At 38.8% G+C, this 17,098-nt stretch overlaps 1 protein-coding gene across 3 annotated transcripts in view; it reads left to right on the forward strand.

The window, feature by feature from the left end:
* LOC139135448 (protocadherin Fat 4-like) overlaps nucleotides 1-10,458 on the forward strand; it is a 39,294-nt gene extending 28,836 nt beyond the window's left edge. For 2 of the 3 annotated variants that reach the window (XM_070702829.1, XM_070702831.1), the window contains 10 exons: nucleotides 1-1,696; nucleotides 1,882-2,123; nucleotides 2,247-3,212; nucleotides 3,486-3,810; nucleotides 4,709-4,860; nucleotides 5,383-5,572; nucleotides 6,347-6,402; nucleotides 6,922-7,025; nucleotides 7,269-7,347; nucleotides 8,124-10,458. In XM_070702829.1, the coding sequence (XP_070558930.1) occupies nucleotides 1-1,696; nucleotides 1,882-2,123; nucleotides 2,247-3,212; nucleotides 3,486-3,810; nucleotides 4,709-4,860; nucleotides 5,383-5,572; nucleotides 6,347-6,402; nucleotides 6,922-7,025; nucleotides 7,269-7,347; nucleotides 8,124-8,242 (3,929 nt within the window). In that variant the 3' untranslated portion in view covers nucleotides 8,243-10,458. The remainder of the gene's footprint in view (nucleotides 1,697-1,881; nucleotides 2,124-2,246; nucleotides 3,213-3,485; nucleotides 3,811-4,708; nucleotides 4,861-5,382; nucleotides 5,573-6,346; nucleotides 6,403-6,921; nucleotides 7,026-7,268; nucleotides 7,348-8,123) is intronic. The other variant, XM_070702830.1, reaches the window with a different exon arrangement.
* Nucleotides 10,459-17,098: the final 6,640 nt, after the last annotated feature.

A 17,098-nucleotide genomic window follows, 5' to 3' on the forward strand; every position in this document is an offset into this window, starting at 1 on the left:
GTGGAGACACTTTGTCAGTATTCGCCGTAGATACTGCAACTGGAGATGTCACAACGACAGGTCCTGTTGATTACGATACAACTCCAAACATCACATTAGAAATAACAGCCGCTGATAGGAATGGATCTCCGGGAGCTAACAAAGCCAAGGCGTACGTCATCGTCAATGTCGAGCCAGTCAATGAGGCAGATCCCGTGTTCCAGTCTACGCCTTACATGGTGAACATTTCTGAAAGTACTCTGCCGGGAACATCAGTATTCCAGGTATTGGCAACAGATTCGGATTACCCTGCACACCCACACGGCCAGGTGAGATACTCAATAACGGGAGGAAATGCTGCAGGGCTCTTCTCCATAGACGAAGAAAGGGGCGATGTGTTTGTCACGGGAATCCTCGATCGCGAGACAGTCGATAGTTACACACTTACCATCACAGCAGCTGACAGTACGGCGGTTCTGGGCGACAGTCGCTCAAGCGCGACGAACTTGGCTGTTATGATTGATGACGTCAACGATAATGCGCCCGTTTGCCTTTCTCAGCCGTACAGTGTCTCACTGTCCGAAAACACTGCCACGGGAACCACAGTGATGATATTGACCGTAGTAGACGGAGACACGGGAGCCAATGCCGATTTTTCTATCGCCATAGAAAGCGGCGATCCGGACGTCGATTTCGTCCTTGCTAACGATAAAGTCGTCGTTCACAAGCAGCTGGCGTACGAAGTCATGCCGTTCTACACGCTTGTTGCTTCTGTTACCGATCTTGGTTACCCAGCAGCCTTGTCAACCCAGTGCCCGATATATGTCTCGGTATCACCTGAAAACAACCATCCGCCAGTTTTTCTAACCGCAGCGGATGCGCTTGCCTTGTCAGAGTCGACAGCCGTAGGAGCTGTTATATACACTGCCTCGGCAACAGACGCTGACGGGGCCGGAGAACACGGTGACGTCAGCTACACAATCACAAACGGCAACGACATGGGGAATTTCATAGTCGATACATACACTGGAAAAGTCTTTCTCGGCAAAGCGTTGGACAGAGAGACTGTTGATAGTTTCGTACTGCAGATAACAGCGTCAGATGGAAATCTTTCATCACAAACAACTTTGAATGACACCATGGAGTTGAACATCACTGTTTTAGATGAGAATGACAATACCCCTATCTTTACACAATCAGTGTACGAGACGTCCATAGAAGAAAACATCGCCCTCTACAGCACTGTTTTAAGTGTGGCAGCGACAGATTCAGACATTGGAAGCAACGGGGCTGTCACGTTCAAAGTGTCAGGGATTGCAGGAAACGGTACATTTGCTGTTGACACGCTTACAGGGGACATCACGACAGTCGATGATATCGATCGAGAAGTGAAAAGCTTCTACGGAGTCAACATCGAAGCTTGCGACAACGGAATCCCAGCGCGATGCTTTTCGGTGGTCGTGAAAATAAGTATCGAAGACGAAAATGACAATTATCCCGAGATTTCTCCCCAAAATATGACTGTCGGCATACCGGAGGACACTGGTGCTGATGTTTTGGTGACCCTTCTGACCGCCACTGATCCAGACACCGGGGAAAACGGTAATGTTTCGTTTGCATTGGCTGATGGCGACCCTTTAGGACAGTTCTACATCGATGCCTACCTGGGAGCATTGTATGTCTCCAGTACTGGCTTAGATAGAGAAGTCCAGAGCGAGTAAGTGTAGAACGTCACAATATTCCAAAGCATTCTTATTTCCTTCATTTCTTAACTTACGTGAAATATTCAAGAACAAAGTCCGTAGAAATTCATATCCGTTGCATGTCATGATGAAAGAAATTTGATTGGTGGGACTTTTTGCGCCCTAGCATACTCTTAATTTGAGACAATTTTTCTTCCAGGTACATCCTTTCGATAAACGTGAGTGATCATGGGACGCCCTCGCTGGCGACTACTGGTTTCGTGAGGGTTGTGCTATCCGACGTAAACGACAACGCTCCGACCATTAATCCCGACTTTTACGACATATCCGTTGAAGAAGATACAGTTGTTGGAACAGTAGTCTGTTCAATCATGGCGACTGATCTCGATGCCAACAGCAACAGTGAACTTGAATTTGAAATTCAGTCAGGGAATGAAAATGGTAAGAAATAGTTGACAATTTCCGATTGCTCACAGAAAATTAAAAAAATATAATCTGCAATGTACCATGTTTAGTGTACTCTGAAACGAAATAATCGCAATTTACTATTTTGAACATACGCAGGGCATTTTGGCATCGGTTCAAGCTCTGGTACCATCACAGTCGCCCAGACATTGGATGTGCGTTTAGTTGACTTCTATACTCTCTTCATCTCCGTTCAAGATGGCGGGACGCCATCCCTGACTTCACAAACAACGGTCAACGTCACTGTGATCGACGTAAATGACAATGCCCCAGAGTTTACGCAGGAAGTGTTTACTTACTACGTCATGGAAAATGTACCGCTTTCCACTTCTGTTGGGATCGTGTTGGCAACTGACCTTGACTTTGGTCTGAACAGTCTTTTGAATTTTTCATTTGCCAGTGGTACCAACTTAAACCATTTCGCTATTGACGCGACAAGCGGAGAGATCACGACAGCGGTCCCCATTGACAGGGAATCCATCAGCTCCTACACATTTAAATGCAAAGCCAGAGACAACGGAGTTCCTCCACGGTACAACTTTACTTCCGTTTCCGTAATCGTGGCGGATGAAAACGACAACGATCCGGTCTTCTTGGAGGACTTGTACGAAGCAAATGTCGACGAGAACACCGCTGTTGGTTCGTTTATTTTGTCAGTAAGTGCCACAGATGTTGACGACGGCCCAAATGCGGACATCACGTACGCAATACCATCGTCATCGTCGTACGGTTATCAGCATTTCACCATCGACGGCACTACGGGTGAAATAACGGTCAAGAAGTCCCCTGATTATGAGATGAGTAAAACAATAGAGTTCTCAGTAATCGCCTATGATGGCGGCTTTCCCGAAAGAACCGCGACCGCGACAGTCTGGATATCTGTGGAAGATATCAACGACAATGCTCCTAAATTTTTCCCATCATTCTACAGTGCAGAGTTGGCCTACTCGATCTACCATCCAGATTCTATCGTGACTGTGAATGCCTCTGATGAAGATGCCAATCACACCGTGAGGTATTTCTTGGACGCTGACTCCGATCCATTCCAAATAGACTCCTCAACAGGTAATTCTACAAAGAACACGATCGTTCTTGGGAAATGAATGTCTGGTATGCTAACTTTCTATTGTGTATGTGTGTAATCGAAAATAGATACTTGTCGTACAAAAATACCTGATACAAGTGAGGTTGCATAAATGAACACCGCGTAAAGAATGCTCTTGTAGGTTGTGACACCAAAATCGCACACTAGTATATATCGCACATGCGATATGGCTTGGCTTTCATTTCGCTATGTCACTTTCTCAGTTCACTATTTCTTTTTTAAATCAATTCTAGGCGACATACAGCTGACTGAGGGTACAATTGTAGACGGCGCTTACAAATATCTGCTGAATGTGAGTGCAACAGATGACGTATCGCCAACACAAGAGTCACACTGCCTCGTTCGCATCGACACATTTAATCCTTCAAGTCACCTGGTCGATTTCTACATGTCGATTTCTAAGCCTACGTTTTACAACACTGAGCTCGAATTCCTCGAGGCGATAACGTATATAACTTCCGAAGAATTTCCAGCTGGTAGATGTGGAGTTTCTCACGTGAGCTTGCAAGATACATCGTCGACGACGTCATCTCTACGTAAGCTATTGACAACTGATGAGTAAGTACAATCAATAAATGTCACTGTTGTATTGCAGTCTTGGTCTGCCTCTCTTAATGCAATCCGGTTAATATGAGAGAGAGAGAGAGAGAGAGAGAGAGAGAGAGAGAAGAGAGAGAGAGAGAGAGAGAGAGAGAGAGAGAGAGAGAGAGAGAGAGAGAGAGAGAGAGAGTCTGTCTGTGTCTGCGTGTATGTATGTTATATTTAAGTAACATGTTATTACTTTGTACTTAAAGTAATTTGTGTTACACAAACACACACACACACACACACATATACACACACTAAGTGTTCTCTCTATATATACATATATTATGTATTATATATACATATAGTATATATACACACTAAGTGCTCTCTCTCTCTCTCTCTCTCTCTCTCTCTCTCTCTCTCTCTCTCTCTATATATATATATATATATATATATATATATATATATATATATATATATATATATATATAGTCAAAAGTAGTTAAACAGTTTAAATTCACTCGGACGGAAATAAATACAGCAATGATGTAAAGTAACGTCATGCAAGTGCAAGCAATAAAGCAATAGATCATTATGGGTTCTCTATGATTGTGTCATATGAATGATGAAGATATAACATCAGCAGGATTAGTTTATAACAATCAATATACATATATATTAATTAATATATATATATATATATATATATATATATATATACATGATATATATATATAAGTGCTCTGTCTACCACATATACATGATATATATATATAAGTGCTCTGTCTACCACAACTAAAAGGTGAAGTATTTCATAACTTACGTTGATTGTATTATTATATGACACTTTAGCAGCATGTCTGCGAAATGTCACCATGATAAAAGGTTCTAATGGACAACATCAAATTATACTCCCGTCTTTAACTAGGTCGTCCGTGATAGTTCATGTCTACGGCGTCGAAGATAACAGTACAGACTCTAACGAAGGCTTGGATCTTTCGAAAAAAATTATGTCAAGTAGCTATCTCTTCGGAAAGTTCGCTTACGATTCTGACGGCACTCCGTCGCAGGAGCTTCAACGTATGTCATTTCTCTCCATGTTCTAATTAATTTTGAACGCACCGCTACATGCAACATTAGTCTACGTTGTCATATTGTCAACCAGAAGCGAATAATATTACAGGAAATTTGCAGATTTTAAATATAGTTTTATGAACATCGGCGAACCTTACTAAAATGCGCATCATTCTCTTCTCCGCCGCAGATGATCAGCGCCACCAATAATTACTAGTAACAAGACTGGAACTAATTTTTGATAATTTGATGTCTTCATATTGTTCAAATTTCTCAAAAGTGTTAGATGCCATATAGCTGAATGTTGCAATATTAGAAAATTACCCATAAAAACAAGTGTATCACTTAAAAACTTGAAGAAAAGCAGATGAGCTTACATTTGCAGATTAAACAGACACTGTACTACTCTATCCAATTATCCCAAATTAGTTCCAATCGTGTTTTAGTGTAGTTTTATCGAGTACCATTATTCGGGGGCTCCTGCTAAGCCTCCTTCGTGTTACCTACATCTTTGTTTGAATATTACAGAAGCAGTTTTCGATAAGTGGAAAATAGAAAAGGTTTTGTTGTACGCCGAAGACGAATTACCGTGGTGGAAGATTTGGTGGGGTATGCTGTTGATTGGTATAATATGCGTTGTCACTGTGTTACTGATTATCGTTATGATCTTGGTTATCTACTGCTTTTGCTGCCGTAAGAAATCCAACAGCCGCAAAAAGTAAGTTTTGAAACATCTTTACATTTCCCTTGGAGACTTTTCACCAAGTTACAATGCAGTGGTCGGTTAGCTTAAATTTTCCGATCTGTATTGACGCACCAGCTGCCCGCCACTGCGTTTGTGTGAAATTGCGCCCTCAACTCTTTCCTGCTCAGTGCCACCTTCTTCCTCTTTTTGCCATGCATGCTGTCTGCATCTACCCATCTAGCACTACCATAGGAGAGGACTCGTCGAATAAAACGTGCTGTTTGAATTGATATATAATATCACCAATATCACAAAACAATATTTTTATCACTAGTACTATTTACTCACTATCGGGCGACCAGAGTCACGGCCAAGTTGCAGGCTCTTGATACAGATTAAATTTAAGGGTCAGTAATGCTAACTTTTGTTTTTGATGTCAATCGCAATTTCTTGTTCTGCTCCCAAAACATGTTGATGTTCACAGTATCCATCCCGCCAACTCAACCTGAATGTGTAAACTGCGTTGGTATTGTTGACAAGTGAATTTCGGTCCGGACTAGAATTCAAATGTAAACAATAACTGAGTACGTACACATATAGAAGCTATATGTAGACAGGCTAAATAGCGGGCGATTCAACATTCTTTTGGGAGTAGAATGATAACATACAAAGTAAAAATTATGAAAAAATCATCAAAAGTTAGGATGACTGGCGCTATAACTTCATATCATTTTCTTGAGTCGATCCTGCATGCATATTCAAAACAATTGATGAAAGTGTAAAATTCCTTTCATCGCATCGTTTAAGAACCTTCGAAGGAAGACCCACAACGAGTGAAGATAGAAGACAGCTTGAAGAAACAAGTGAGTACAAACTGTCACGTGATTGTGAAGCACAGTGACGCTCATCAACGCTACATAGATAGAGACCAAACGTTTGAAATATTCTGTTTACAATTGTATCAAGGAACACGATTTGAACTAATTTGGGACAATTGGATGGTGAAGTAATGTTTGTGCAATCTGCAAATGTAACCTTATCTGCTTTTCTTTTCAAGTTACACACTTGTTTATATGAGTAATTTGTTATATTGCAATATTCAGCTATATGGCACCTAGCATTTTTAAGAAATTTGAAAAATATGAAGATCCAATTATCCCAAATTCGTTCCAATCGTGTTAAGGTTACATTGAATGACCGTGGGTATACTTGCCCTCGATACGAGCTTGAAAGTTCCAAGCCTATCAGAGAAATTTGACTTCTTTGTGCAAATGACGTGTGGTTATAAGATTACGCGGTAAGATTACATTTATCTGTTCGTGTTTGTGATGACGTTGTATTCTGACTTGCATTCTGATCTTTTTGCGATCTTACCATACCAGCCTCATCAGGTAAAGAGAGAACTGTGCGGCCAGCCAATCCAACGCAAGCCATAATGATGGCATCTAGAGGGCCCTGGGGAAGATTAGCGACTACGGCTAACCAGGTATCCTTAAGAGATTTTTAACTCTCTTCAGATAAAAGTTAAATAACAAAAATAAAATCTAAGGTGAGTCGTGACTACTGGTTGAAAGTGTAAACAAGAAGGAAAACTTTAGATTTCTTTGCAAGATAATATCTCATGTTTAGCTTTTAGTCTGTTATTTGCTGTACTTATCATCGGTATTTTTATTTCCTATGATGAATACCAACAACCATTACAGATTTGCGTTATCTGCCTTCATTGCAGCCACACCCTAATACCAACGGTTTCAGAAACACCTCTAACGGCAGGCGATACGCGAGACAGGCGGAAAATGCGGACTCAGGTATAGGCCTTTAAGATATTATTTTATTCGAATCGATATTTTCAATCACATTATACAGTAAAAAATTCCTGTCACTTAGAACAGGTAGTTGTGACGGTTATTCTGTCCTCTGAAGTGAGTTGTTGTATACAAATCCTACATGAACAGTTGGTCATTTTAGCCACTTCACAAGTGGTTCGCTGCAGTTAGGTTTACATAAGACATTCGATGCTATGATGCCAACCGACCTTGCCTAACATGGTAGCACGTCATGAAAAGAATATATTTATACTCCGTGATAAACTGACCTGTTTGGTAAAGTAAATTATTTCAGCATATTACAATGTCCAAAAAAAATAGGTTTCTGACATAAACGTATTTCAGTGAAAGATTCATTGGAATCATTCCACTACAAAATGCCTTCGAATGACAGCATATTCTGACTTGGCACACGCGGCTAACGTTTACAAGGTACGCTGTTGATCCTATTCATTGGAACTACACGTCAAAAAAAGATAAAAACACACTCACTTCTCGAGAGTCTTGTCTTCAGAAGAAGGTTGAAGATCACGCCTTGCTGAACACGTGGAAAAATGCCAGTTTCGATGAACCACGTATACCAGCGAGTGAGTTCACCCGAAATCATTTCATGTGAAATCGAATTATAAGGAAATTTTGTTTCATTCGTTGTCGGTATCTGATTGCTAAGTCAAAGTACAGTACTTGATTATACATAGTCGTGTACGTCTAGCGCTAGTCTGATAATTCTGTTGATGCATTTAGCTTTCTTTACACAGATGAAACTGTTGAGCAAAAAGAAAGACGGTGGCTGAGTTTACAAAGAAAGATAGAAACATCCCTTCCTCGGGAGAAGTCGACGAAATACCTTAACAGCAACAATCTGGAAGAATTTTGATCGATGTCGCTACCGGTTTGTGAAAACTGTGACTTTTCTATTGCAAAGCTACGATTTTATTGATCCAAACGTTATGCTTGATAGAGATATATACGTGGCGCGAAATAAATATTATTATTTACAAAGCCTTGTTATATTCTCAGTATTGTTTGAATGCATACTATGCGTATTTAGGACCGTTGACCCAAGTGACAAAATTGACACAATTTATACATGTCACGTTTTACATTGTTTTGTCCAGATGAATAGTACACCAGGTCTTGTATCTAGCAATAACACAATTGGAACTAATTTGGGATAATTAGATCTTTATATTTTTCAAATTTCTCAAAAGGTGTTAGGTATTGTTGCGATATTACAGATTACTGAAAAAGTGTGTAACTTAAAAAGAAAAGCAGACGAGCTTACATTTGCAAGATTCAATCGACATTACTTCACCATCCAATTATCCCATCTTAGTTCCAATCGTGTTCAATGTAAATTATTCTATGAAGTGTAATTAATCTCTGCAATCTTAGTGTATTTTGATTCAAACCTCATAGAAGCCGTTCATATATTGAGGAGTCTTTTAGAGAATTTGTCATTTACAAATTTATTTCGGCCAGGAAGAAAAAATAAATTGTTCATCGGAATCGCCGCTTCTACTTTGGCATATTTGGAATTTTTTTTTTTTGATCGCGGCAAATTCTTACTTCCGCATTACAAATATTTTTAGTACTGCCGCTGGTGGCGCCCTACACTGTGTCGGGTTTTCGCGGGCACGGGATTTTGAATGAGACTTCATACGTGTTCGGACTTAGTTGACCGCCAACACGTTGTTGTGACGTCTGAATTTGGCGAATCACGACGCAAAGTGGGTCGATTTGGCCAGAAATTTGCTCGTTTTGTAAAGGTTAGTACATGTTACATCATGAGTATTAATTTGATCGCCAATTGCAACATTCGACGTGATGGCCAACAGTTAGTTCCAGAGACGCTATTCAGTGTTTGTCCTGACATTACGTTCGGCGATTTGTTCAACAAGATCGTGACAGCAGATATAGATGGACGGTGCATCTGATTGAATGAAAATTGCATCGAAAGTATAAAAATTTACGGCAATGACAAAACACATGGTTGCGTCGATGTTAAAGTACGATCTGAATGATGACTATATAACTTCACTCCGATCACAGTACAGTGTTGTTAGACCATTGTGTAAAATGTGTATATATAGTAGGTAAAACACTTGAAATCTACACAGAGGTTTTTGACCAAAAATTCTTCTTGGTTGTGAAAGTATGACCCTAATGTAGACAAAAGAGGCCAAACATGGGGCCAAAGTAAAATGAAAAAAACTCAGATGCTAGGTCCTACCAGGACAATATTAAAGGACAATACTGAATTGTTGAATTTCAGTGATTTGCTGTACATTTCAGTTTTATTCTGAGAGAATTTTGAAATGCTCAGAATATGTTGTGCAAACACTAACTGTGAATGTAATGGCCTATGTTATTGTCGGGAAATATAGTATTGAATTCAGTTACCAGTATCAGTGTTTCTTGTCTGAGATATTTCTGGTAAAAAGGGAAACAATTATCTTGCCTTGTCTGCATCTGTGCAAAAATGCCAGAGAACCGCGTTTACCTTCGGCCTAAAAAAAATTAAAAAAAAAATTTCGCTCGCCGCTCCTGGGACTTGGTCCAAAAAATCCGATGAACAAGATTTTTTTTCTCTGTCTTTACAAATTTATTTCTACCAAGATCAAATATGATGTGCCAACTTTCCAAACATTGACATAATGGAGGTAAGATGACCTCATTTTTGGTCGATGAATTAATCTTACTCGTGATATCTCTTGACCGATGTCTAGCACTAAATCATTAGATTGCGTACTGTGAACATTCACTAACATGGCATTAGAATTATACACAAGGTATCATTTCAAGGAGTGTACAATAAACAGATTCTGTAAATTTTGTTGGTAATTTTGACGACCGCGTTAATTAAGGGCGGGATTCATTTTTGGTAGGTATGAGTTGATGCTTACTGTTGAAAGAGTGACACTTGATCGTCTTCAGACCTGGCGGAGGATAACCCTGACTGACACGCCACGTTGGATTTGACCCGTCTTCTCTCACTGACTATTGCCGTCCACTCATTGAACAGACAGAAGTTTTTATTTTGGATTTGTACAATTTATTTTGAAAGAATACATTAAATATATTACCTGCAAACACTCTCGTTTCTTGTTTGACAAGTATGGTTGCATTTCTAGGATTAAGGTAGAACGCTCCTCGGGGACAGATAGTCGGACTCTATTATTTCTACAATTCTTTTCTGATCTATTACTTGTGGGGGCTCATTTTAAGTTTTCAGAGAAAGAAAAACTTTAACCGGCTTAGTTTTTCGAAAATCCAAAACTTAATTTTTCCCCATAGAGTTAACACTGGAATGGCGGCCATTTTGAATTGTAAATATCGCAAAATGTCTGGTAATTTGTTTCGCTATTCCAAACTTGGCACTTTGACCCCGATTTTCATTGTTGTTTTGGTAAGAGAATGGCTTAAAGTTTCACTGAGAAAAGTTTTAGCAAAAGTTTAAGTCTTTCAACTTCGAGGCTACCTTACTACCTTAACATGACTGGATTTCATGCATGCTTTCAGAAACGTGACATCATAGATAGCTGCGTTTCCACAGCTAGGGAGATAAATAAACAGGTCTGAAGGAAACAGACAGTAAATCAAAGATTGACATGCCACCCTGGTCTTTCCCTTTTTTTAGATGTGTTAATAGAAACAGTTTGCAATGTCAGTCAAGTTGGCATGCTATGGGTCAATGTGGGTGCTGTTCTGTCAATGTCAATAACATCGCCCTTTGTGTTCTGTGACATTGAGGACATTGGTGGCGCTGTTCTGTTAGTTTGAAAAACAGCTGCCCAACATCGGAGTAACATTACATGATCCGGTCCCTTGGCACTAATGTGATACGGTATCAAATATTTTCATATCATCTTGTTTATGTACTTTATGAGACTGAACAATATCATGCAAAGTTTTCCCAAACTCATGCAACTGATTGTCAGTGCATTTATAATTTACATAGAAATATACTTCTCCAAAAAGCGGTCTTCAGTGTCATTTGAAAACTTACCTATTCAATGCCCCCATATTGCTGGATCTGGAAAATCACTTTTGTCATGAAGACCAGACGGATCACCAGGAAAAGATTTTCCAGTTGGCAAATATGTGTTCAGTAACAAGCGCAGGGACTGGAATAGAAAATAGACTCAAAAAGGAAGCATGAAATACTGAGCTTTGTTACACATCTGCCATTGAGATCAATAGAATTTATATGTGCTAAAACGCCATACAATATGTCTGTTCCAGACATTTTGACCATTTCAAGGCACTCTGAGCATAATGCCTTGTGGCAGTTTCTTCTACGCATTCACTTTGAATGATTTCGCCCCAGTGTAGACGGGTTTTCAGATTAGATAGGGTTTTGTTTAGACAGGTTTCACTGCCACCCCTATGTTTACTATGTGAGGAGTGATAAAATTCATTATTTTACTTAAAATGGGGAAAACTGACTGTGACGCCAAGAATTAAAAAAGAATCCACACAATCAGCATATTAGCTATATATTTATTCATGCTATCATTTTATGTTCAATATATGCATGCAAAATCTGAGTTCAGCTTCCATTCAAGAGCTTAACACACCACTCTGAGACTTTTTTTTTCATGTTTTCTTATTTGTATTTATTTTATAAAATTATAATGTGTGTGTGAAGTGTCAGTTCAACACTATCACAAAACTTTACAATAACCATGAGATGAATGACAATTCTGGCATTTTGTTATGCAGCACTACTCAAAATTTATAAACTACATATCTTCTTATGCAGCATTACTCAAAATTTACAAACTCTTACCTCTTTATGCAAGCACTACTCAAAATTTACAAACTCTGTATCTCCTTATGCAAGCACTATTCAAAATTTATTATAAACTCTGTATCTCCTTATGCAAGCACTATTCAAAGTTTACAAACTCTATATCTCTCTATGCAGCACTACTCAAAATTTACAGACAACTCTATATCACTTTATGCAGCACTATTCAAAATTTACAAACTCTATATCTCCTTATGCAAGCACTATTCAAAATTTACAAACTCTATATCTCCTTATGCAAGCACTATTCAAAATTTACAAACTCTATATCTCTTTATGCAGCACTATACTCAACATTTATACAGACAACTCAAACTCAAACAGCACTATTGTGCAAGCTGTATATTTGCCCTTTAGCCATCACACGGTAGAAAATATACACATAAAATTACGACCTGAAGAGAAAATATAGTGTTTGTGCTCTGTGCAGTAGCATATTTCAATATTTCGTTCTTATATTTCGTCCTAAATTTAACAATAATGGCGCATTACCAGACATACCGAAGTGGTTTAAACTATCAAAGTAAGCGCTTGGCACATACCCGTCTTGTGAAACAGCAAGGTAAGAGCTCGAGCTCATTCCTTTTGATCCATCAAGGGCCAAATGTGCGGTTAGTTTGATTAGAGTTACAATGGATGTGTGTGCAAGGAATTGGATTTTAGAATTTCACCGAAATGATGATTCACTATACATTATAGTCAATGATGAAACTATGAATAATTATTTTTTCCAGTACCGTTGATTATTGATGATACTTTATTAGTCTAGGGTGGTTATATATGGATGTGTGTGCAAGAAATTGGATTTTGGAATTTCACCGAAATGTTGATTCACTATGCATGGTAGCCTGAAACTATGAATATATTTTTACCGATACAAAAATAGGTAAATATGTTTATTTATGTACTCTTGATTATTCATCTTAATATCCTTAACTAGACTATCGAGGTTACAAATGGAAATGTGTGCAAGAAATTGGATTTTGGAATATCACCGTCGATTTACTATTCATGGTAGTCTGTGAGAGAACTATGATCAATTATTTGCCAATATAAAACTTAAAACTAACAATATCTGTGCATTTATAGATATTTTATCATTGATATACACTTTGCCATCTGTCCATTTGTTTTTGTCTCTTGTCTTTCATCAGTTTGAACTGTTCAAGGTGTTTAATGTACAATACCACTGCATCTTCATTGCTTGTGAAGCGTGTCGATAATGTGTATTTATTTAAAAGAATCGATGTATTTTGTCGCCAACTTCCTATTCAGGAAATATCAAATGGACATTCAAAGGTTTGGCTGATCATCTTCTGTCAAAAGTGACTCCTCCCCATTTCCTCCGGCCGACCCCCTGTAATTACTGAAGGCTTCCGAAACTTTATCTGCCTATAGTGTGGAATAACACAAGACATGTGATAAACAAACGACAACCGTGTCATTTCAAGCACTAAAGTTTATTTAATCAGGCTGTTATTATGTTCTAAAACGCACAGAGTTCTGATTGGGACACCGTTATATTGGCTGAAATTTAAATCTGCTAAGCGTTTTCATGTGACCGTATTTGAAGTAAACGTAATTTACAGCCACTGAGAGTAAAATTAGGCGATGTCTTGCAAAAGCAAAACGTATAAAAGATTGACATCAAAGCTTAATGCCATCCTGAAGTATTCGGTGCAGGTACCTGTAAGATCGGAAAGAAGGTGACGGGCTAAATATTCATTACGACATGGCCGCAAAACGTGACTATGAAATGGAACACCTTTGAAATGAAGTTTAATAATTTTGTAACATAGTTGTAGGTCATCAAACTGTGTTTTCTATAAGAAGAGATAAATATAAAAAATACGAAAAAAGAACGGAAGGTGCCGAAGCTATTTTAAAGCAACGATGCTTTTACACAATCAAAAAAATTGGCATCTCTTTGACATCTCGTGGAAAATTTCGGATTTTTCATAGCTTTCTCACTTTCTCATCCAAATTTATTTTTTTCCGGAATAAGTTCATTAATAGATATGTTTTTCAATATTTAAACATACAATAGCTGCAAATATTTCATCTGATAGTTTTTGCCCTGATTTTTTTTCTGGTTTACTGCGCCCTCAAATACCGATTTCTCGGTTGACCCTCTTGTCGTAGTTGCCGATAGAAATTTCCTTTTTGATTCATTAGGGAAAGTATGATGGATGCACGTACAATATCTGTCTGATACTTGTGTTGAGAACTGACAACGGTTTTGAGAAGTGTACAATTCGCATGCTACGATCAAACCTGTCAATAATGGCCGATGTTGCACAACCTGTTTCTTGCACTTCAGCTGTTGAAGAAAAAGATACGAGGCTGAAAGGAGTTCAAGAACCTAGTCATTTTGTTGTATCCTAAAATTTTGTCGTTTATAAAAGAGCAAATCTTTTCGTCTGCTGTGTTTTACCTTTGTACTTGAGTATGAACTGTGTATAGTGCTACCCGTGACGTGTTATCGGACACGATACTGACGTGTTTTAACTGAAAAAATCTCATACGTCACTGATAATTGTATTTGCCAGTGCGTGGAACCACTCCCTAAAGATGCGCAGAGAGAAAAGTTGAAATTTTCAGTGTCCAACGTTGAGAGTGCTCTCATGAAGAATTCGCTAGTCGTTGATATCGGCTCGTTGTGAACAGACATTCAACAAAGTATACAAAACTGGAAATATACTCAGTGTATCGATCACTGTATATTGAAGAAAGATTCAAAATTGAAGAACGAAGGTCAGATTTCCATGGAATTGTTGCTTTTGGATAATTTTCTCGAAGATGGATGACTCTGATTTATTAATATCTTATGACAACGCGGAATACAATTATTCCAGCTTCTATGAAGTCAACATAACTCCCTATAATGAATTTTGCCACCCTGTACTTTCCTTAAACTCTGGATCCTATATTCCAGCTTTAGCGATCGTCATTGGTTGCTATGATGGAATTATGTCTAATACTTCCATCGTTAGGGACTGGTCAGTTTCTTCAGCCTGGGGGGGGGGCGTGGATTCATGGGGGGGGTCACCCTGTTTTTGACTTTGGTGATGGGGGGGGGTCACCATGTTTTGAAATGCCCAATAGGGGGGGGGGGGGTCAGTGTGTTTTTGAATTTTGACACCGGCTCATCATTGCCTAAAATGCTAGTGTCAGCCACAATTTCATCATTCAGTTGTATTTTTCGTCGCGCCCTCGGGCGCGTAACTTTATTAATCAGTCATATTTTTCAGCACGCCTAACTTTAACATATCAAGCATACATACATCAGAGATATCTGTATGTTCAATATTTTCAGCGTGCTCTTCAAGCTCAATACTTTAATATATCAGACATTTTCAGCATGCCCTTCAGGTGCATGACTTTAATATGCAAGGCATATATTTAGAGGTTATTACCCAATATCGCCTGTTCCTGTGTCGTATCAGCATGAGTGTCATTTGTGCTGCGTCAGACACGAGACGAAGTCGAGTGTCTGACGCAGCACAAATGACACGAATGCTGATACGACACAAGGAACAGGCGATATTGGGTAATAACCGATTTATCATATACCCATGCCCATAATTTTAGGGAATTTTTACTAATAGAACGAAAAACCTTTAATTTTGAGGCTTTACTTTATTACGCCTTGCGCATAAATATCAGAATGTTTATGTGAACAGGCTTCATTCATAAAGTATGCAACGAAGATGTCAACATCACGCGCGACATTGCTGCAAGTCGTCCATATCTCAATGAAACCCAAGAAGAAAGACACGGGGGATACAAAAATCGTCATACAGGAGGAACATTTTAAGGTGCAATATGCTGTTACAACTGTAACCGATCAAAAACTGCTCAGCTTTAAATCTATCCTGATTTCGATCGTCGTACGGCACGGAGCTCGCGCAGAGAGGGGACACCATTTTGTTAGTTTACCTTTAGAGTTGCCATGTCAACAGTCGTCGCGCGCGCGCGACATCGCTGTCACGCCACGCGCTCATGACCTGTTCAGTGGAGACCGTGCACAGTGCCGACGCTGTGCGAACGGCAGAATGTTTGCAAGAACTTGACCAAAAAAAATACCATGGGAAAACGTTTCAAGACTTAACGTGATATTTCCGCATTTTGCAACCAGAAATATCCATGTTCCTTGAAGCCCTTCAAGTTTTTACGTCGGCGACATCGCTTCGCAGGCGGGGAGCGGCAGCCATTTTGTTGTTTACGTTGTTTACCAACAAACTGCTAATGTAGTTCGGGAAAACTCTAAAACTGATGACGTCCATCGTGCATATCTCGACGTTTACCGTGAAATATCACGGCTGATATTTTACGTTGAACGTCACTAGGATGTAGCAATATGGGCATGGGTATATGATAAAGTGACTTATTTTAGAGATAGAAAACTGACAAGATATCTTTCGTTCTCATTGATGCAACTATTTTCCTTTGTTTCACAGGTTTTCTGTAGAAAGATGCTTTTTTATGAACAAAATAACAGTCAAAAAAAGCAGTTTTTGTCATTATTAGCTGTGCTTTTATGGTTTCAATGTTACAAGAAAAGGTCCTCTCAGACACTGTACACATCAAATTTGGCTAAAAAAGCTCTCTATGGCTACTCAGGAGATTTAATTGGATGTTTGGCAAGTTTTAACACCCATCAAAGTTCTTGATTCACTGCTTTTTCCTCTTTGATATTAATGATTGACATCCATTTCTGTACAACAGTTCAGGACATCTGGTTAAGCATAGAAAGTGTGATATATTCACAGCTCATTCAAAATACAGCTCATTCAAAATGTACTGTATTCAGACTTTAAGATTGACACTTTGAAATTCCTATCTTACAACTGACATGTCAACAATGTCATTAAAACATAGAATGACTATATAAAATATAAATATATGTAAAATGTAAAA

Source organism: Ptychodera flava, chromosome 6 (genome assembly GCF_041260155.1).
Source record: "Ptychodera flava strain L36383 chromosome 6, AS_Pfla_20210202, whole genome shotgun sequence".
In the NCBI taxonomy this organism is placed as follows: domain Eukaryota; kingdom Metazoa; phylum Hemichordata; class Enteropneusta; family Ptychoderidae; genus Ptychodera; species Ptychodera flava.